The 23,833-nt window shown below is 40.3% G+C and overlaps 1 protein-coding gene across 2 annotated transcripts in view; it reads right to left on the bottom strand.

Moving 5' to 3' along the window:
- LOC126985129 (optineurin-like) overlaps window positions 1–23,833 on the bottom strand; it is a 51,499-nt gene that overhangs the window by 15,344 nt on the left and 12,322 nt on the right. For both annotated transcript variants that reach the window (XM_050839666.1, XM_050839667.1), the window contains 8 exons: window positions 21,532–21,710; window positions 19,179–19,343; window positions 15,288–15,441; window positions 14,779–14,891; window positions 10,046–10,165; window positions 6,203–6,265; window positions 4,307–4,474; window positions 2,071–2,247 (listed from right to left, as the gene is read on the bottom strand). In XM_050839666.1, coding sequence (XP_050695623.1) covers window positions 2,071–2,247; window positions 4,307–4,474; window positions 6,203–6,265; window positions 10,046–10,165; window positions 14,779–14,891; window positions 15,288–15,441; window positions 19,179–19,343; window positions 21,532–21,710 — 1,139 coding nt within the window. The remainder of the gene's footprint in view (window positions 1–2,070; window positions 2,248–4,306; window positions 4,475–6,202; window positions 6,266–10,045; window positions 10,166–14,778; window positions 14,892–15,287; window positions 15,442–19,178; window positions 19,344–21,531; window positions 21,711–23,833) is intronic.

Here is a 23,833-nt window from a genome sequence, read left to right as displayed (position 1 = left end):
TAGAAGAGGATTAAGAGGAAATAGAAGAGGATTAAGCAGTTTAGAAGAGGATTAACCCTTTCCATATGGTGACACCGACATCGGCATCACCATATTGAAGGGGTTAAACCTTTCTTTCCCCTCTTTCTATCAACACCCTTACTCCCTCTTTTTGCCTCCTATCCACCACTTCAGTTTTTCGTTCTTCATTCTCCTAAAAAATTTCTTATTTTCTTCTGATCTTTCATCATTTCTTTTTTTCCTTTACTTTAATTCTTTCATCCTCTGACATATTTCTCCTCACATATATTTGCTTATGTTCTTCAGAGTTGTTTAGTTTCCATGACCTATTTAGTATGGTTTCTGTTGCCATTTGGGACCTTAGCTTATTAATCTTTAATGGTCTGTTTTTTCCTTCCTCGTATCTTCCCAATCTAATTATTTCATCTACTTCTTTCTCAAACTTTTCCTCCTCTTCAGTATTCATATTTCTCAATATACTTTTCACCTTGCTTCTCTCGTAACTCTTTCTCCGAGTCTTCTCTGTATTTTTTTCCTCTTTGACATCCAACACTATGACACACTTTTTCTTTTCTGCCATGTCCCTCAACATTCCTTCTCTATTTTTTAGTACATTCACAACTTCTTTTGTTATGTCTTGCCTCTGTTCCTGTTGCTGTTGTTCTAGGATTTCCCTAAAGCTCATTTTTTCCTTGTTTTTTTCACTTCTCCACTCCAATTCATCATTGACCACATGCTTAAATCTTTTCCTCTACCTTTACACCCACATTCTGTTGATCATTTCCTATCGTCGTTGCTACCTCTCTTTTTACCATTTCTTCCATCTTCTTCTCCATGTCTTCGTTTGTCCCCATCACACTTCTCTCTTTCCATTTTCAAAATTTGTATCTCATGGTCTTTTATTAATTTTTCCATCTTCAGTTGTGCTATTTCTTTTTGGTTTTCTGGCTGTTCATTAGTCAATTTAATTGTTTCTTCCCTCAAGTTCTCTACCATTTTCTTTGTTTCCTCATTTCTTCTCCATGCCTCATCATCTCTCTTTTTCACTTTGGTCAGTGCCTGAATCACTTCCCCAAACTCCGCTCTCAACTTCCTCATTTCTATTATTATTTTGTCATGGTCCTGCTCTACTTTGTTTATTCTTTTCCACTGTACTGGTTTCATTACTGATTTTGGCGTGAAGCCCTCGAAACACTCCCTGGATTCTTTTCCTCGTCAGTTATGGGACTCCGCCAGAGAGTCCGCCATCTCGTATTTTAGTTTACTTTCCATCCAACCTCCTTCCTCTCCTTCTCCTCCCCGTTTTACTTATCGCTTCTCACTCTCTCATAATCCTCTCAATTCCTGAACTCCTAGGAGACGGGACTCAAATGACTTAGCTGTTGCTCGGGCCCTTTTGACTGACAAATAGATTGTTGTACTCTGCTGCATCTGTTTACGTCGTCTCACTGCTGTGATCGGCAGCGGCGGTGTGTGTGTGTGTGTGTGTGTGTGTGTGTGTGTGTGTGTGTGTGTGTGTATCAGAGATATAATTTTCTCTTACATCCTTCCTTTCCCCTCCCTCTCCACACTTGCCTGCAAGGCCAAGTGAGAGGAAGTATAAATGAACACAATCAAAATGCATTTACTGGATTACAAGAGTAATGTAGGTAATGAAACTAACTCAGTGAAAATAATTGGTTACGGTTGATCTATTCATAGATTTGCCATGCATTTGGCCTGCATACATGCAGGGGGGATGAGCTCTTTACATGTCCCATGTAAATAGCAGAGGTTTGTGTTTGTAAATTGTTGCTTAGGAAGTTTTAAATTTCACGAAGATTTAACAAAAAGAAAAAGAAAAGATCAAATGGGGATTTCAGAGTTCTGTTATCAAACTCCATTGAAGTGGTGATATGATTCCTTTACACAACCAATGTGACCCATTTGTAAAATGAGATTTGCCTGTACACACTAGAAAATCTGTATTGTAGAGCTGACCACTGAAAATTGAGGTATTTGAAAAAATAAGTCGTGCTGGTAGCCAGTACACATAGAAATAAAGATAACTGTTAGGACTTGTCCTTTTACCTGAGCTCTGAGGATGGCAATAGTTTCACTCTCACTTGTACGTTCTGCTAGACTTGCTTTGGCTTGACCCAGTTCTTTCTTGAATTTTGAGAGTTCGTCATTCTTGGCAGCAAGTAATTCTTCATATGACATCAGTTTAGCTGTAGCTTCATCATGTTTTTCTGCCATAGACTTTATCTAGAGAATATAGAACATAAATATAGAACATAAATACATCATAATGCTTGTTAGCAAGTAAATTAATTCTTGCCTCATTCAAGAAATAATTGCAATAAAAAGTTACATTACCTTTCCCTTCAACACTACACTTAGTATGGTTAACCTCCATCTGACCATTTCAGGGGGGAGGCGTGGCCAAGTGGTCAGCATGCAGGAGTGGTGAGCCAGTGGACATAGGTTCAAGTCCCACTGAAACACGCTGATTTTTCAACCATCACTGAGTGGCAGAAAATTACCCACATGCTGCCCAGATCTTCAATTAACCCTAACTTCTGCGACTTTGGTCAAGAGGAGCACTGGGGGCCAGCATGGGCTCAGCAAGTCATATATCATGGCAGCCACTATAAATATAATTCACCTGTGTCAATTACGGGCTGGGGTCACCAAAGCGGCCCCTCAAGAAAGTCTGCAGGCGCTATAAGCAGCACGTAAAAAAAAAAAAACAAAAAAAAAAAAAAAAAAACAAAAAAAAAAACTTACATTCATACTCTGCATATAAAATCCTTAAATATGGAAAACTTACTGAACTAACATATTATACAGTAAAAGTTTAATAATCCAAACATTGAATCTGAAAATCCTAGTAGTTTGAATTTTCAAGGTGGCTACCCCCCCCTCAAAAAAAAAAAAAAAAAAAAAAAAAAAAAGCCTAATGCACCAAACAGTGGTAACTCAGAAGATATTTAAATTCAGTCTTGGTGTTAATGGGCAAATATTCACTTTATAGTATAGTGCCCCATACTGGCGAAAAAGTGGCTCCCACGGCTTCTACAAGTGGCATTCCTGAGTCAATGATTTTTTCTCATTAATTCACTTAGAGGGGCCTTTAACCCTTAAACTGCTAAATGCTCGCAGTGAGTGGTAGCGTCATTTGCTGGTGGTGCTAAACGTTCGCTGCAAACTCAAGTCGCACTCAAATTTCCTGCGTATGAGTGTTCCAACAATATTTCTCAACCCACAGCATTGCCAATTCAGTGGGTTTCCACTAAATTTGGTGGAAAATCATATCAGCCTAGTGTGGAAAATCTAGGGATGAGTAACTGGTGGATGTTGTTGTTCAATATAGCGGCAATTTTGCATAGCTTCACCTATCACCTGACTGATTTTTTTACCATAGTTGTAAATTTTGCAGTTGGCAATACTACCTTGCCAGCACCCCATCAAGAGATCTCCACAGTTGCCTCAATATGGCTGACCGTCGTGCACGCACTGACTTAAGTGTTCACAGGCAACACCCCCTGAATGTACCTGTACATTCGCAGGAGAGGCATACATAACCGAATCATATAGATCTGGGCCTCCTCTTTCCAATGGTGTTTTTGTTTTTTAGCTGTGATGAATAGTTTTTGAGATACAGAGGTTAAAAAAGGCCCCCCTCCCCCCGTTCGGCTGCCATAGTGCGCCTGGGGGGATAGTCGCCTCCCTCGCCATGCACAATGAAAGGGTTAAGAAACATGATCCCTGCAGCTACTGGGTTAATTAATTTTGGATGGTACAGTACTTAGGTAAAACTATTACAAATGAGTGAAAAGTGAATAGATTTAGAGAAAATGCAATACTCAGGCAATCTTGACTGGACTCCATGATTGTGCGAGGAGTTCGTCTTTCCATCGGCACTTCTTTGTTGCTTGGCGTTTTCATGAACCTGCTTTACTTTTTGTGCCTTAATTATCTCTGGATCTACTATTTACATGGATTTATGTATCTAATAAGTACTGCTATTTTTGCATTAGTGGTGTAATAAAACATGTCCTGTCTTTACTCTGATTATATGTGAACATTTTCTTTTTCAGGGGTCCCTCCTAATCACCCGAACAATTTGATAATCCGACTGACCTGCAATCCACTGCCATTTGGACTATTTGACTTTTACTGTATGTTGTTATAATAAGCAAGTTTTACCAACTTCACATTCCACTCACATATCACAAAAGGTAAAGTTGGGGACATATGCTACAGCTGGGTGCAGCTACACAGCACTACCTACATTGGTAAAGGTGCATGTAAAAACACTTACTTTCACTTGATAGTATTGGTCACTTTGTGTATCTCTATCTGAGCGATCTTTAAGCTCTTGTATTTCCTTCTTCATACGGTTTATCTCAGCATGAGCTCTGATGAGAGAAGATCTCTCTTCACTATTCTTCTTTCTTTCACCTTCAAGTGCTGCTTCTAAGGTGTCCACCTGAAACGGGGAAAATTAGTCTTCTACAGAACAATCTTTTCTCTAGTAAAAAGTAGCTTTTCAATGCACTCTTTATATTTTCAGATGATGAATTCTGCCAAAATTGTCTAATGGTATGAGTATTTCATATCAAAACTTAAACTGTTCCTACAGGGAAAAAATGCATATTTTAGGATGAATGCTCATGGAAATATAATGGCATTTCATATGCATACAGTAAAACCCTGATTATCCAGAAACCCCAAGTATCCTGGAAAATTCTGCCCGCCCTCCCCCAAAAACAATTAAGGCAATAAAAATTACAAAGATCCAACCAGCATAAGATTTTAAATACCCGCACTGCATGACTGTTTACTTTTGTATTCCATCATCACACAAGCACTGCTGTACCACTTTCCTACAGCACCCCTACCTCAACATGCCCTGCCCCTAATCTGCTAGTTCCTTTATGTCCTGTCCCCCCCCTCCTCTAGAGAGAGAGAGAGAGAGAGAGAGAGAGAGAGAGGGGGGGGGGGGGAGCAAAGGCAAATCTGCTGATTGAGGGTGGAGTGTGTTGAGGAAGGGTTGGTGTTCCCAGACGCTTTCTTAGTCAACCCACATCCTCTCACTGTTTGTGGAAATTTAGGTGACAGTCTGATTGTCCTGAGTCTAAGTGCTCAGTGGTTACTTTGGTAAGTACATACATACTTGTAGTCAGGAGATGCATTTCTGAGTGTATAATATGTGTAAACATGTTTGATTGAATGAAATTACATGCAAACTTTTGTAATTTAACACAAGTATCCTGAATTTCTGCTTATCTGGCACCTCTGAATCCCTGCATTTCTTGGATGGTCAGTTTTACAGTAATGCATTCTTAATTACCCCTTGGTGCACTGTGATGCAGGTGGCAAAAAATAAATGTACCTTGAAAGTTATTCCATGACACCAAAAGCATGATATTCAACAAATATATTATTCTAAAAGTTAGATTCATGCCATAAGTGTCAATTTTGGTGTTAGGATCCCCCTCACTGAAATGAAATGATTAGTAACCCTTTTCAATGGCATGTCTTAGACTGCAAGCCTTAGAAAAAGAACAGTTCCTCGTCAGTCACACCTTCCTAGGCTGGGATGGGAATAAACCTTCCCCAAGTTCAATAACCACAAGGCCTAGTGACAAACACTTCTTTTGATGTATCTGTATGTAGACTACAGGACATACAACACTGAAGAATGATGATGTGAGTGTACTACCAACATTATTTTAAGATGTGTCAAAGTTACCTACATTATCAGGTGTTATGTTTTGTGCTGTAATATAAGATGCACCTATAATTTGGCAAGATACATTTATAATTTTTTTTAAAAATCCACATTTTCCCTGAACTTAATGTATGTGCAGTATTACAATTGGCAACCTCACTTCTTTATAAACAAGCATTGTATTACACACATTTCAGTAGCTTTTATTCCCTAAGAAATTATTTTAACCCTTTCAATACGTTGATGCAGACATCAAAGTCACAGTATGGAAAGGGTTAAGAGGAAATGGAAGAGGATTAATCCTCTTCTAAACCTCTTAATCCTCTTCTAAACCTCTTAATCCTCTTCCATTTCCTCTTAAGAGGTTTAGAAGAGGATTAAGAGGAAATGGAAGAGGATTAACCCTTTCCATCCGGTGACGCCGACGTCGGCATCACCATATTGAAGGGGTTAATGGGTCAAAATGATAAGTTAAGCCCTTACCTCTTCACGCAGCATGGCAGCCTCATCCTTGAGACGTTTCTTCTCCATGGCATCAATAGGTTCCTGGAATACACTCCTATTCTTTAGTATGAATTTAGCATATCTATCTTTGTCCTCTAGTCTCTAATAAGAATGCTCATTTTTCTAATTCACTATCAACACCTGGATAAATTGTAATTAATGCCAAGATTATTTTTACATCAATGGAGACAGCTTAGGCAAAACAAGAACATGAAAAAAAAGCTGCTATGCACTGCTTCTGTAAAGAGGAAAAGAAGGGTAAAAATTAGTCCATCAGGTGTCTTGATATTCTCCTCTTAGATGTATTCATATCTTGCATTAGGAACCTTGAAAAGATAATGATAAGCTAAAGTAGTGTCTTATGCAGTGAAGCTGCTTCAGTGGTGGAGGAATGCAGTTAGCAATCTCAGAAGAACAGTTACTAAGAAAATTACAATAGAAGACAAGAAGAGAAGCAACATTGCAGCATAGCTTTGGAGGTAGGAGACAGTCAGTAAGAGGAGCTGAGAAATGAAAAGCCTTTAACTCTACTCTCTTTGTCAGGGTGAGTGGACCCCCCCACAAGAGCTACATACTCTATACAAGGGCAAAAAAAGGCAACCCATAGGGAGGAAAGAATTGGTGGACACTGAACATGTTTTGTCCTCAAGGGAGCTGATCATGCAAGAGATGAGATATGAAGTTTCCTGTTGAGATTTTGAGATGAACAAACCAAAAAAATCTTTATTGAAGAAGGGGACAGCTGCAAGTTATTGAAGAATAAGGGGAAAATGAAGATATAGATAGATGTGAAGAGTTGTCAGGTGGAAAAAAGAGTTTTTGAGGCATTGAAGGACGCCAAGTTCTTTTTACCCCATTCAGAAATAAAAGCAAGGTCAGAGGTTGAGCTTGATACTGTCCAGCCCTGAGTTGTATACTTCCTCTTGTAAGGGTCATTTGTTAAAAGGTAAAGTATGCAGAGTAGTCACTGTTATAAAACTGGAGAGAACATTTTGTTTTGGAAATATCATTAATGACCAACAGAGAGCAGAGATTGGGAGATAAAACAGAGCTCTTCAGACACCATTGTTTGTAGCTTTAGGTATAGGACAGTGACTGTCTACCAATGGGCAAAATAATATCGGCCTAAAAGAAAATTAGAGATGAAAGTACAAAGAGGACTAGAATCTGAAGGAGAGTTTGAGACATGTAAGGCAACAGCCAGCAAAAGTTTCACAGAACCAGCTAAGAGAAGATGAACAGGATTTACCCATCTCAAACATCCATGATCTGCATCATGTTACCTCTGAAACACTTTTAATTCCCTAAGGAAGCACTTATGATCTTTCTTAAAGCAAAGTAGGTTTAAGTCTTTCTGGTAGTCAGGTTGTTTTCATAAATTCACCATCACTCAGTTTTTCCCCAAAAGTTAATCAGTTTGAGACATTCAATTAAGAATGCTTTTGTGTGTATTCAGTGACTACACCATTATTGTATTTTGCTATTTTGGTACCACGCATTTAGGTAATGGACAAACAGTCAGACATTGACAAAATATAATCACCCTCTTCACTACATTGATAGAATCTGGTCAATAAGGTGGGGGATATGTATTCAATGGAATACGGGTATCCCTCATGTATTGCAGGGTTGGCTATCACGAATCTCCTGTTTTGGTGGTATCCAGGGTATTTGGGGCATCGCAGGCATGTCCGTGTATCATGGGGGGGGGTTGATTGGTGGTGACTTATCGCTCTTACACTCAGATTAAGTTAATTTTAACACCTCCCTGCATCCTGATTGATTGAGAAAGAGGCCCCTAAGCCTGAAAGATGGTATGAGGGGTTTAGGGGAGGCGGTGGCTAAGTGGATAGCGTGACGGCGCCGCGTTCAGGACGACGTGAGTTCAATCCCTGCCCGGTGCCACAAGCTGGGATTTTTCAGCCGCTGCCGAGTGGCTTAAAACTACCCACATGCTGTCCAGAAGACCATCTATCAACCCGGACTCTAGATTCTAGGATTAAAGATGAGCTCCGGGAGGGCAGCATGAGCCAATGCAAGATGGTGCCACTATAAACACTGGCCTGCACCACAACGGGCTGGGCCATACCATCAGGCCCCTCCAAAACAAGCCTACCGGCACCACAGGCAAAGATGTGTGAACCCTGAGTAGTTATCTGCTGATACCAATGCAAGACTCTCAACAGGTTACCTGTACAGTATGTAGATCAAGATCTAGATTTCTTTCCCTCCAAAATTCATAACTCAGCTTGCAGTCAAATAAACAGGTGTTAGTGATAAATGGTTTACGGCTTACAGGATGCAATGGACTCCCCCAACAACCACCACCAAGCCATGACAACAGTCACAACACAAGCTGAGGCAGCTGCGGAGGAGGCAAGATGAATCCTAGTGGCTGGTTTCCCTAGCACAACAGCTGAGGATATTCAAAACAGGCATAGGCCTGCCCCCATTAAACTCCTAAAGACTTGGTGGCCGAGAATGATATTGCTGAGTTAGACAAGCGCCACGAAGAGAATGTGTAAAATGTGAGGGGCTGTCCTTCGCACTGATTTGTGAGTAACTCAGCCATGAGGAACTGATCAGTCACATCCTTGAATAAGACTCATCATTCACCAATGCTTCAGACAGGTGTGCCATCCTCAGTAACAAGGTACTAGAGGACTATTTGGACAAGTATCACAAATAAATGAACTCTCTCAGACAAAAGCAGATCACCGAGTTATTATGTGCCTACAACCAAGCACAGCCTGAGCCTGCCCCTGACACCTTTCCTCACCCCGCCAAGGTGGACAGGAATAACATTTACCTAAGCCTCGGAGTCCAAAACAAACCCCCTACCATAGCATACAGTACAGCAAGGTATAATTCCATTATCCTAATTTGCAATAGAGAAAAAGATTCACTACTGAAACTTTGTACCATACCTATCTATGTATTGTCTTTGTATTGTACTAGTATGATAAAATATCATTTCATAATTTTGAACTAGTTATCATACCACACAGATTCCCTTGAGAGGGTTGAGCCAAGGCCACATATTCCTAACCACACTTAGCCCATGACATGGTGAGTTGAACACTGTTGCTACCTTACTGACCTCCCTTCAGGTCTGGTGAGGAAGTTGAGACAGGTGTACACTTAAACTCCAACAGGCATGGATTGGTATGAAAAGCTATGGAAAAGGTACAGAAAAATCATTCATAACTTTGTACCGCACCATACTATGAAAATAATTGTATTGTAATATCCTATCGTACTTTTAATATCCATACAATACCATATTGTAATTTCATACTGCACTATGTCATAGCCATGCTCTTACCCCTATGCATCTCGAGGCCACCAGCAAGGTAAAAATTACATTTGAATTCTATTGTACAGTAATATGCAAGGACAAGCCTCTTTCTCTCGAACATGTAGCACATGAGAGCGAGTGGTGATGAGTAGGGTGGCTGCAAGGATTGCTTTCATCCTCACTGGCACCCTTGAGGGAACTGACCTGGGTTCAGAGTCAGCACACCGACAATGTGTCGGAAAGCAACGTTGTCAAGAGTTATAATATTTATAGAAAATCATTGTTATTATCCTAAAAACAAAACAATCATAGCACTATATAGCCATATCTGTTATTGAATTATTCATTAGATTCATTTAGTAGTAAAGGAAAGAGCTGATATATGAGAGAAAGAGATAGGTGTTTGGGCTGTGTGGCAGAGCAGTGGGGAAGGAAATGACTGCAAAAGCCAATATCAAAATGATCTGGACAATCTGGAACCACTGGAGTTGCAAGCCAAGTGACAGAATGTATAAGCAATTCACCTTGCTCAGTGTTTCAGAGGCCACTGCTGCAGCAGCCTGGGACTGCAACTTGCGGCAAAGGTTTCGCTGGGTGTTTGCCTCCTCCTTAGCTCGCTGGACCTCACTTTCCAGCCCGTCAACCTGAAGGAGAAAGTCAGAGACCATCTTATACCTACAGTTTTGACTATTGTTCAATTATATACTCTAGTATGTCTTTCACTTTCACTAAAAATGCTCTTTCACTGTACAGTAGGATCTTGACAATAATGTCTAATTGGTGACTGAAAAATGCCATTATTAACAAAAATATAACTGGCATGATTTTAAGATACATGTTTAGCCCTTAGACTATGGGTGTAGTGATATAACACATCAGCAGCCTTGCCCATGGCTACGGGTGTAGTTGTAGCACACAAGCCATTTTCTGCTGAAATATTTCAGTGAATGTAGCTCAAGCGAGTCATATGTGCTTCTACTACTCTTAGTGTGAATTTCAGCAGTTGGCAACCTCTTCCTATCAGTCAGACCTGTGCCACCTGTCAGGATATGCAAGTCATGTGGAAGTGTTGAAATTGACAGAGAAAAAATCATATCAAATTTTATAATTTTTCATCTCTGAAATCACAAAAAGTAACTATGTGAATGGCAATGTGCTGAAATTAGACACTTTTCTTGATCAGCAGTGTACTGTTTTGCATCCAGAAATGTCCAGGTAACTGGAACCATTTGGAAACTATGGCTAATGCACTCTCACCCACATTCCCACCTCTCCTGATCCCCCTCAAGCCCAATTATTGGCAAGTTCATGGTAAGCTGACTCTAATGAGACCAAATTGAGCATGATAAGGGTGATAGCCTTAGAATAATTGGATTCAGAAAAAAAAGTGTTTGATGCATACTAAAACAACCCCGCACCGAGCACTGGGCAATGACACAACATGCATTTCCTCCTACCAACATGATTGACAGACCCATCCTAGATGTGCACTGAGTGTATGATAACATTTTTCAAGTTCCATACTATGGAACTCATGATTTTTCACTCACTATAGTGCCCATTCATAAGTGCAATGGTACATAATTGCATACATACAATTCCCATAATAATTTTCATAGTTCTATTATTACAAATGGTAAGCATGTTTGTAGATTCTATAAAAACAACACATGGCAAAATTGAATGTTTTTTTCTGCTTTTAATACACGTGTTGGGAATTTTTGTATAAAATTACCTCCCGTTAAATCATTAAGGTCAGTAGGGAGAAATTATGCACTATTTGGGTAATTTGCATGTAACGTGGCATATAACTGACATCAAGTGTCGAAGCTTCACGGAAACTGGCATCACCTACACTTGAGGCACAAAGCCTAGCATTCGGATATAAGACACCGACCCGTCAACACCTGCTCTCTGAAAATTTATCGTCTCAACTTCCCAAACCTTTATGGTTATTATTTTATTTGAACATGCGAAAATAAGTACAACTCACAATGTAGCTTAATTATACAATGTCTATGGCCTGCAAGCAACCACCAGGAACTCAAATAGATGACCCCCATCTCCACTATGCTTCACTCACTCCATAACCACCATCAGAGCTAGGTACATTGCATTAATTTCCCGTGTGAATTTTGGTCGATTAATGTATCCCCGATATTTTTATATATGTAGCGGCTGTTATATTGGGAACTGATCTTTGTAATGCCCCACGCCGGTTTTACATGTAGACCAAGTGAGTGGTGCCGTTATTTGTTGCTAATTGGGGTTAGGGAGCGTTTAGCCAACTTTGAAGCGTGTCATCATATCGTATCCGTCCAATTCTGAATATTCGTTCTGTGAAACCTCATTTAATTTTCCACAACGTGCATAATTATAAACACAGCATAATCTTTCAAAAACATCATTATTATGCACTACATACAAAAGTTAGGCTATATATCATGCATGCTTGTAGCTTGTAAAGACAACCTTACAAAACTAAATGCATTTTCTGCCTTTTATAAGTGTAATGAAAGCTTTCATAAACTAAAGATAATTATGCATACATGTTAGGCTATACTTTATGCTTGTATGTAGCTAGTATGAAAATAACTTGCAGAACCGAATGGCTTTCCTTCCTTTATATGTGCAAGAAATGCTTTCACGAACTAAATTCTCTTATTCGGAGGCTTGGCACACTCCCTGATAATTGGAATATAGAGGTCCAGGAGCCCATAGGCACCTCTCAGTGTGTCTCTCCAACCCTGTGGTCAGCTGTGCACTGGGAGTTGGAGTGAAACATAGAACAAAGACTGCCATCGGCCAACAGACACAATAATTACATCACGGAAGTACAAATCTTGGCGGGACAGCAAATGGTGGGAATTCCCACATCCCGTCACTCTCCACATGAGTGGGAATCCCCACCACCCATTCCACATGGGTTAAGCACATTTCTCTAACCAACTTCATACTGCATCCTCTTAGTTCAAAAAGTTAGTTGTCTTGCTCCTTTCTCTCTCCTTAATAGCAGATACTGTCCATCTGTCTCTTCGTGACCATTCATTAATATTAATGTATGTGTGGTAATTAGATCTCCTCTTACTCTTCTTTCTTCCAAAGCTGTCAAATTCATATCCCACAATCTGTTTTCATTAGTGAAATCTTCTAGTTCTGGAACCAATTTTGTTGCTGTTCTTTGTATTCTTTGTTATTCCCCAATATACTTTTCTATGTGGTTGCCATACTACTTTGGTATAATCTAGTTTTGGTCTGATCAACAAAGTAATTAGCTTCTTCATCATATCCTTCTCCTATATTTCTTAATAGCTTATATGTATCTCCAAACATTTTCTTGATGTGACTTTAAAGAGATACAGTTTTCCTGTGTGACGACTTTCAAATCTTTCTCTCCTCTCTTTCAATGGTAATTTGTTGCCCATTTTATATCATCCTGTGGGTCTAATTTCACTCTTCCCAATTTCCAGCACATTACACTTTTTTACATAAAATTTCATTTCCCAGTTTTTGGTTCATCTATAAATTTTATGTACATCATTTTGTAACTTTTCTGTTTTCTTGTGTCGTTTTCCTCATTAACCCTCTTGTGCCCCGTAAGTTTCCAATAAGTTTCTGTTCCATTCACCATGCATTTCTCAGGCCCGACCGCCCTTTTTTTTTGCCGCCGTGATACTCTACATTCCCGGATGTATTTTACCCTCACAGATATATTGTACCCCAATAAATTTGATATCAGTGGCTTCATAAAGACTTGTAGTAGAACATGCGCAAATAAAAATAGAGGAAAATAAACAATACAAACTCGTTTCAAGTCTCCGTATAGAGTATTGTAGACAATAAGTCCTAAGTACCAACTATTCCCTACTCGCTAGCTCGAAATTTTGTGGACCAACTTTTTTAGTCAAATATATGTTTTGAAGCAGAATTTAGTGAGGATTCTTAGGGTATCCTCAAAATCCTCATACGCCTATTAGTTCCCGAGTTACACCAAGAAAACTGTATTTTTTTCCTCTCCTGTCAGAGTAGGCTAAGAACTAAAAATTGCTCAAAGCTCCTCATCTATGCTCCTTAGAAAGGTTGCCATATGTTACCATTAACCCTTTCATTGCTAAACGCTTGCAGCGGGCGTTAGGCGTATTTGCTGGAGGTGCTAAATGCTCGCTGCGAGCTCCAGCCACACTCAAATCTCCCACGTATGAGTGTTCCAACACTAAGGGTCGTACTACAAGACATTTCCCCACCCAAGAACACATATTTGCCAAGGCTTTTGTAGGAGTTGTGGGCATTTCCAGAGGTAGTTTTATGACCCTCGTGGTAGTGTGATCCTTCTTCTGTACCATGAACTTAAAGAACCACTCATTAAAACCCGATTGATCCCCTCTTTGACCTTTAGAATAGCTGATGTGATATGGCGAAGTGTCTTGTAATACCAGCCTAATTCTCACAACACAGGATTGCCAATTGAGTGGATTCTTCACTAAATTTGGTGGAAAATCATATCAGCCCAGCGCGGCAAATCTACGGACGAGTAACTGGTGGATGTTCTTGCCCAATATAGCGGCATTTTTGCATAGCTTCATCTATCACCTGACTGATTCTTTGACCAAATAGTTGTAAATATTGCAGTTGGCAATACTCCCTTGCCAGAGTCTGAAAAAGAGATGTCCGCAGTTACATCAATATGGCTGATCATTCAGCACCCACTGACGTAAGTGTTAACATTCAACACTCCCTGATCGTGCATGTATGTTCGCAAGAGAGGTATACATAACCGACTCCTATAGATCTGGACCTCCTCCTTCCAGTGGTGTTTTTGGTTTTTAGCTGTGATGAATAATTTTTGAGAGACAGAGGTTAAAAGAACCCCCCCATTGGGCTCCCCGACTGCGCCTGAGGGGATAGTTGCGTCCAGACTGTGCGCAAGGAAAGGGTTAAGAAACTTATCCTAACAAATGACGCTACCAAATTTGACGAACTTTCACCGAAAACTTAATATTTAATCAATTTTTTAAAACTTTATGATGCGTTTCGCGTCATCGTGCGCCAAGACCTTTTTACCCTTGGCGACGCGAAACACGTCATTGTGCACGAGAGGGTTAATTTTCCATCATTTGCAAACACTTATATAGCTGTCACTTCCTTCCGTCATATCATTTAAATAAATTAGAAACATTATGGATGCCAATACTGAACCTTGGAGAACACTGCTTGTTACTTGTCTCTAGTTTGGCTTTCTATCTCTTACCACTCTTACCTGATTACGTGTGTCATGCAGTTCCTGTAGTAAAGTGGATGATATGTCCTGTTCTTTACGCAGTTGATCCCGCAGCTTTTGGAACTCTGCTGGCGTGGGAAGGCCTGTGCCCTCTGCAATTAAGGAAATTGTGGTTACATTAACTTTTGATCATTATCAAAAGATTTTAGAAGGATGAAGCACTTCTCTCTAGGCAATTATAACCTATGGCATTAAAATTATTTAATATGAAATAATCTTTGAATGATAATATTTAATTATATTTTAGCCAGAAAACAATGGTACAACAGACCATCACATCTCCATGGAAAAAAAAAAAAAAAAAAAAAAAAAAGTAATATTACTGAACTAGCAAGGTAGTTTTTTTTTGTCTGTCTTTCACTTACAGTTTTAATTACCTTGAAAAAGACTGCATTCCTTAGCCCTTATGACACCCTCCTCCTTATGCATATGAATAAAATATCATTGGTTGAGTCAGTGATGATGTCTTTTGAAACTGTCACACATACCCACAACAGGGCTGGTTTCTGCAGACCTAGCCATGGCTGCTGCTCCCTCCCTGACCTGCCGAAGTTGTTGCCTCAGCTCATTGGCTGTACTTAGTAATTCAAATCTCTCCAACTGTAATCGCTCCTGTTCACTGCGGCTTGTGGTCAAATCACACTGGAAATAATCAGTTACAGTTAGTAAAGACTAATAGGGTGGATATTGTGAATCTTCATGCACATCCACACTTACATTTTAATGACCTTTTCGACAGACTTTTGACACTAAGCTGTATGGAATACTGACAAGTGAAATGGTTTCGTCATTAAAAAGGGTAAAGTAAGTTTCATTTCAAATGATACAATTAATAGTTATTTGCAGTAAAGAGTGATTAAAGAAAACACTTCAGTAAGAGTTCACATTTATCTAGTAATAAGTACCAAAAAACACTCAGTAGATGAGTAATTATATATATATATATATATATATATATATATATATATATATATATATATATATATATATATATATATATATATATATATATATATATATATATATATATATATATATATATTACCCAAAAAATGTTCCTGAAAATCACCCTGCATCATATAAGGTCAAGGTTCAGCTTTGGGTCACTGGCTAGTTAAGTTTTAGTGCAGCAATGGCACTTAAATTATACTGCAAACTTCTCCGCAATCATAAACAAGGTGGCGATCACTTTTACAGTAACAATGGCAACTCTTTTCTAAAATAAGTGTATAACAGTAGTACTTACCACTACTTCACATAAAATGACACCAGTCAGGAAGAAAATTAAGTGACTTAATGCTTGAACCTAAACAAACTAGTGGACGGAATGTACACCAAACCTGACAACACGCGCAAGACACGCTACGTTTCCTCAGTAGACAGGGATCATTGAGGTAAGACAGACCTTTGTCATAAAACTGTCTAACTTTGTTTGATTGATAAACAAAAACAATATATGGATAATATTGACGAGATATTGAGAAGATTGGTTATTATTCGATAATTACAAGTGCCTTTTTCTCCATTTTCACTTATCTTATAACATTCTTATACACCTCCGTGGTCTAGTGGTCAGCGTGCCTGGCTTCTATTCTGCGGGCCTGGGTTCGAATCCCGGCCCGGGCAGTCGGCGTGCAGCTCACTCAGCTGTTCATCCTCCCTCTCGGGCTGGTCGATAAATGGGTATCTGGGGAAAACTGGGGAAGGTACTGTGGTAACCCGGATGTCACACTGGCCCTGTGTCCCGGGGTAATGGGCTCCCTCCCACCACAGGCTCAAGGGCCAATGTTACGGAGATGAACACCGAGGCCATGCGCTGCTACAGCGTATGCCCCCAACTTTACTAACTTTACTGTTTATAACATTCTTACTTTAAATACGTGTTCAACAAACATTGAAGCATATTCAAGTTTAAAATTTCACACTTTCTTATGTTTTAAAAATGTACTAGAATATTACAACAACTAGACTTATGATGTAGAATAATAATAAAGAAATATTATACAGAAACTTTATAACTGTTACCCCTCTGAATGTCACTGTCTCCACCATGTTTGTTTATATCTCAAAGCAGTACCCTCGAGTCTATAAGCAGGACCAATTCTGGTAGGTCCCAGCAAATATTAAGGTTTTTAACCCGTTGAGCCCCACCAAAGTTGTATAACGGCGTAACACCCAGACTCGACAAATTTTTAGAATATTTTTTTCCTCGGAAATCTATTGGAAACCCAAAGTTTTAACACTTGAAGTACATAAAATCACTCACTATAGCCATTTAGTGCTCAGTAGAAGGGGTCATGTTCCGCGCGTCACCCAGCTGGTGGCGGGGAGGGAGGTGTGGCCTTGATTGGCGTCCGTCAGCAACACACATCAGGGAATGGTTTACGCGTATAATACATGAGTGTTGTGTTAGGGTGTTCCTGAATAGAGCATCATGTGTTTTAGCAACATAAAATTCAACATTATGTGAAACTTTGGGACAAAGCTCTGCCGCGTGTTGGGTGTCAAGGTGCAGGTGACTGGGCAGCCTTGTTGCGCCTGTATCACCCACCTGTGGTATTTTTACTTTGAAACTAACTCCCAATAGATGATAAAAAAGGTATAGATAAGCGAGAAAGTAGTAGGCTAGTATATATTTACACATTTGTTATAACAGTGTACAACATTAGCATCCCTCTCGCTGTTAGTCACTTAGAGCTTCAGAAGTGTAGATGTGTAGTCTATGAAACAATGGTCATAACACAGGCCAACAACGCACTCTTGACAGTAAGACCTTGTGTCTTTCCTTCGTTGCTCCCTGCGCGTCGTGTTGGCACACACATGACTCCTTCGAAAAGGGTTCTTTTTGGTGGGGTTAGGAGGGATGAAGCGGGAGAAGTGTCGCTCTACCAAGCGAGGAGGTGCACCAACACCAGTCATCTGAGGCACTGTCGATATACTCATCTAACTCTAACACCATATCTACTGCCTCAGCCAGAGAGAGAATTATCTTCCCCTGGCGGGGGCAGAGCGGGCAGTCAGCCATGTCTGCATGCACCCAGCACAAAGGCTGAAATGACTTTGCGCAAATATTTCCTACTGTGAGTGACAAGCGAGCAAGTGAGGACTGGTACGTAAGTTGTCAAGTAGTGTAAACTTGCCCCGTAGCTTGACTCATAATGTGTGTGAATATTACAAGCCTTAAACAATTATGTACGGAGATAAAGGGTCGAGAACTTGCGACGGCTCAGAGCTGTCAGCGGGGCTGAGCGTTACACATCTACGCGACGGCTCAGAGCTGTCAGCGGGGCTGAGCGTTACACATCTACGTGACGGCTCAGAGCTGTCAGCGGGGCTGGACGGGTTAAATGTGAAGTATTGGGATTTGATAAGGATCCCAATAAATGTCGGGGGAAAAATCTTCACCTGACACTCGTGGTTCAAACCCGTTTATTATGTTTTTTATTAAATGCCTGCAGAAATTGGGGGGGTGTCTTATAAGCCAATGTGTCTTATAAGTCGTCAAATACAGTATATATATATATATATATATATATATATATATATATATATATATATATATATATATATATATATATATATATATATATATATAAAGTTATTATAGGTAATAAATTTGAATGAACCCTTATTTTGAGCTTATTTTAATTCATATTGTAAGTTATTGGGATTAAAATGTCATATACTCATCCATAGTAATATAAAATAAAGAGGAAATAATGTGGATGACTCAACAGTGACTGCTGAATGAAGTGTGCAGGTAAGACGAAATGTATTATCTGAGGTGGGAAGGAAAGCGACTGAACCACTTCTCCATCCTTCTCACCACCACCACCGCCACCACCCTTCTCCCTCCCCTTGAGGCAAGGCATAAACCACCACCACGCGCACACTAGATGGGAATTTAGGCCACATAAAGCAGCAAGAAGAGGCTATACAACACAACGATACACATGTATGGCAAGGACTGAGGTAGGAGTTAGGGTAGAGGTGGTGTGAGGGGAGGGTGGACAACAATGACGTCAAGGTGGCGACTGATTTGACCTTCATGCCCAGGATTTTTTTCATTAATCAAAATTTCCTTGTAAGATACAGATATGGGTAGAGGTCCAATAGTGTCATTAGATGCAAACTTGTCAGATGTGAACTTGTTTTATGCAAGGTCTTACTGCACTGCCTGACAATGGGGATGAATTGTTCACCTGAACACTTGGCAAAATGGCCACATGGCCTATTTCAATTACCCACACATCTTCAACTAGAAGAAATTGATGATGATGACTTAAAAATTACATTAAAATCATATATCTAGTATACTGCACTGCAGCCATATTACATCATGACTGAAATATTATTGAAAACTTAAAACAATATCTCACTTTGAGAAGTGTAATATCTCCTTCGAGTCTTGAGCGCTGAGCCATCACCTTCTCCTTATCCTCCTGGGCTTGCCGCAGGTTTCTTTCAGACACTTCCAGTCTCTTATTCAGTAACAATATGGTGTTGTCCAGCTCTTGAAAACGTGGTTGTGCTTCCTCAGGCATCTGAGGAGAATTTTAGAAATATCAGATTACTTCTTGGTTGTTACTGTGCCTCAGCTTGTCATATCTCTATCTATCTATAGACTTTGGCCAATGTCCCCCTATCCAAGGGGGGTGGCCCACTCTTGGCAGATGCTCTTTCACTCACACACCCACACAACCATTCATACCAACTTAGTCCCGAGGGGCTTTAGGGTACTCCCCGTTCCCATACCACACAGTATGCCACATGGACAGTTACCGGGAACCTTCCACAATGAGGCCCGACAGCGAAAACTGGTTTACCCCCACTCACACTTTCCCCACCTGCGCAGGCTCAAGTGTAAGGCAACCCCCTGTTCCTGCGTCACCATTTACCCGTCTACAATTGCTTTCCATTCACGCCTATCTCTTGCACTCTCCCTTCCTTGCTCTACTGACAGACCTCGCACACCCAGTGCTCTGTCCACTCCCTCCATCCAACCTCTTCTAGGTCTTCCTCTCACTCTCACCCCACTCACCTCAGCCTTCCACACCCTTTTCGTCAGACGTTCCTCACCCATTCTTACCATATGCCCATACCAACTCAGCGCACTCTGATCCACCCTTTCAGACAGCTTTCTCACCACTTCCGTTCTTTGCCTCACATCCTCATTTCTCACTCTGTCCGTTCTCGTTACACCTACCATACTCCTCATGCACCTCATCTCAAACACATCCAACCTCTTCCTCTCGTCCTGTCTGACATTCCATGTTTCGGCCCCATACAGAGCTGTGGGCATAACTACTCCCTCATACAGCCTTCTCTTTGCATTCATCCCTATTGCTCTGTTGCTCAATACACTCTTCATTCCTTCCATACATTTATTTGCTTCTTTCACTCTGTTTCAAACCTCCACATCCACTCTCCCATTTACTGCTACATGTGACCCCAGATACTTGAGGCTCTCAACTTCCTCCAGCAGCTCCCCATTCAGCCTCACATTCATTCTGCCACCATCAGCATCCCTTACAAAACTCATAACCTTACTTTTTCCCACATTCACTCTCAACTTTCTTCTTTCACACACTCTGCCAAACTCTGTCACCAGCTTTTGTAGGCCCTCCTCACACTCCGCCACAAGGGCAGTGTCATCTGCAAATAACAACTGGCTTATCTTCCACTCCCTTTCATTTTCACTCACCAGTGCCAAGCCCTTACCTTGCACTCTTGCATTCATTTCCCTCACTACTCCGTCCATGTACACGTTAAGCAGCCACGGTGACATCACACAACCTTGCCACAACCCCACATTCACCTCGAACCAATCACTCTCACCTTTACCAACTCTCACACATGCCCTACTAATACTATTCCTATAAAAGCTTTTCACTGCAGCCAATAATCCACCTCCTATTCCATACATTCGCATTACACTCCATAATGCCTCCCTATCAACTCTATCATAGGCTTTCTCCAGGTCTATAAAGGCCAAGAGCACTTCCTTTACCCAAATACTTCTCACACACCTGCCTTACCACAAACACCTGATCCATGCACCCTCTGCTGTTCCTCACCAACCATACACTCTGTCCCCTATCGGACCCTATCAATCAATACTCTCCCGTACACCTTGCCAACCACGCTCGACAAACTGATACCCCTAAAACTACCACACTCATACTTATCACCTTTCCCTTTATACAGTGGCACTACACATGCACTCTTCCACTCCAAGAGGACGGCCCCCTCTCTGAAACACATGTTGAACAGCCTCACCAACAACTCTACAATTCCAATTCCACCTTTTTTCAGACATTCTCCATGACACCCATCCAACCCTGGGGCTTTTCTTGCTTTCATTTTCCCTAGCGCCACTTGCACCTCCTCTCTTGTGATGCTCCTTTCATTCTCCTCACCCATCTTTAAAATATTCAGCCCATCTTCTTCTCACCTCACTCTCATCTACCAGCAGCTTCCCATCTGTTCCTTTCACCTTTTCTTCTCTACCAGATTCACCCCCTCGCACCTTCTTCACCTCCTTCCAGAACATCTTATTCCTTTCAAAATCCTCAGATAAACTTCTGCCCCACTGCTCATCTGCTTCTCATATACCTGATGATATATTATCATCTTCAAGATTCCCACCAAAATCATGTTTTGTATTAATGACCACATCATGATATATATTTCTGGAAGATTATCTGTAAACAGCCCAGTTTCTCACCCTACCTTTGTGCATGCCAGCTGAGCTCTAAGTGTAGCATTTTCTTGCTGGATGGAGGACATTTGCTGTGATATTTCACTGATGTGGTGACGCTGCTCCTGATGTAGTTGCTCATTCTGCTGTCTCCACTTCACAAAAAGTCCAAGCTGATGCCTCAGGGCCAAATTATTTTGTGCCACGGTCTCTTAAAAGTGCAAAGCCAGATCAGATTAATTCCTTAAAATGTATTTCATTGCCTGTGGTGTAATTTTCATTTGTCATATTTAATGATGCATTTTTGTCATCACAGGATCACCAATAATGCATGGAGTTTGGTTTCTAAAGCAGGAGTAGTAGAAGTCTCTTCCACAGAACATTGATTGATTAGTGAAATTTTAATATCTAAAAAATTACAAATTAAGTACAGGAAACCCATGTTATTAGACCATTTTATTCAACATTTAGCTGTTTCAGCTTCCTAAATACATAGGATGAGTTGGGGATGATCCATACATTTTTTTAAAAATTTGTAAAAAGGAATTGAGTCAAAACTGGAAAACTTTTTTATGCATCACAAAATATAACCTTTTGACTGCAATGTGTATAAGGCACAACTCTGGGGACATCTTTCAAGTAGGTGAAACATTGGCCCATTTTTTATTTTCCTTTTTTCAAATTGTACAAAACCTTCCACAGGTGTGCATGATCTGTATGGTTATAAATATAAAAAAAGTAAAAAAAAATCATATAAATTTTAAATGAAGGCAAAGTTCCTTAATAGCAACATTATTCATTACCTGGACCCTAAATAAGATTTTAAGATCATTTTCCTTTATAAAGATCATGTATAAGGTAAGATAATGAATTTTAAAGTAAAAGGAAAATAATGAAATTTGATTTACCATTAGAAGTGCCAGGATATTTTTTCATAAATAATTGCCATAACATTAAGGATTTCTTTATCCTACAAACTGTATTAGATTACTGGATTGCTTCTGTACCTTTCCAATAGGGAAGCATAACTTAACAGTTACAAAACTAAACTAACAGAGCATTATCCACTCTGAAAGGGTTAATTTACCTGGTATTGTATGCTGTTAGTGAATTTGCAAATTTTATGAAGCGCTTAAGCCTCAGAGTTGGTGCTGACACAGGAGGCAGAAAACCCCCATCACTTGGGCAGGTTTTGCATCACCTGTGTCCTATTTCTGGGAAGATGAAGGTGTCTCCCTTACCACTTTTCATTGATTTTCTAAGGTATGAGTATTTGAAGAAACTAGAAGACATTTCACCACAATCAATTATTTTGGCTACATAATTTACTGGGGTACCCTTTTTATGAAATAATTTTGTACAATTTCTAATTATTCAACTGATATTCCAAACAAAGGGCAGAGGATATTTATGAGGTATGCACCCCCTTAGTTAACCCTTTCATTGCTAAGCGCTTGCAACGAGACTATCCCCTCAGGCGCGCTCGGGCACCCCAGCGGGGGAATGGAATTTCTTTTAACCGCTATATCTCAAAAACTATTCATCACAGCAACAAAACAAAACCACCATTGGAAAGAGGAGGCCAAGATCTATAAGATTCAGTTATGTAAGCTTCTCCTGCGAACGTTCAGGCACGTTCAGGGGGTGTTTTTTGCTGTGAGTGCACTGGTGCTCGCAGCGAGCTTTTAGCACCACCAGCAAGTGACGCTAGTGCTCGCTCTTTTAACCTCTGTATCTCAAAAACTATTCATCACAGCTAAAAAACAAAAAACACTATTGGAAAGAGGAGGCCAAGATCTATACGATTCGGTAATGTAAACCTCTCCTGTGAAAGTACAGGCATGTTCAGTTGCCTGTGAAGACGTACATTTATACGTGTGGGATAGTCAGCCGTAAGACAACTACTGTAGATCTCTTGATGATGGGGTGCTGGCAGGGCAGTATTGCCAACTGCAAAATTTATAACTATTTGGTCAAAATATCAGTCATGTGATAGGTGAAGCTATGCAAAAATGTCACTATGTTGGACAACAACATCCACCAGTTGCTCGTCCGTAGATTTTCCGCGTTGGGCTGACATAATTTTCCACCAAATTTAGTGGAGAACCCACTCAATTGGCAATCCTGTGTTGTGAGAAATATTGTTGGAACGCTCTCATATGTGGGAGATTTGAGTGCGGGTGGAGCTCGCAGCAAGGGTTTAGCACCACCAGCAAATACGCCTAACGCTCGCCGCGAGCGTTGAGCCATGAAAGGGTTAAGTGTGGCTAGCAACAGTTTTGTTCTGTTACAAAACACATGAAACATACTGGTAAAACACCCTAAAGGATTATG

The sequence above is a fragment of the Eriocheir sinensis genome, chromosome 58 (assembly GCF_024679095.1).
Source record: "Eriocheir sinensis breed Jianghai 21 chromosome 58, ASM2467909v1, whole genome shotgun sequence".
Taxonomy (NCBI): domain Eukaryota; kingdom Metazoa; phylum Arthropoda; class Malacostraca; order Decapoda; family Varunidae; genus Eriocheir; species Eriocheir sinensis.
Note: the sequence above shows the minus strand (reverse complement) of the source record. Positions and strands in the feature narration are given on the sequence as shown.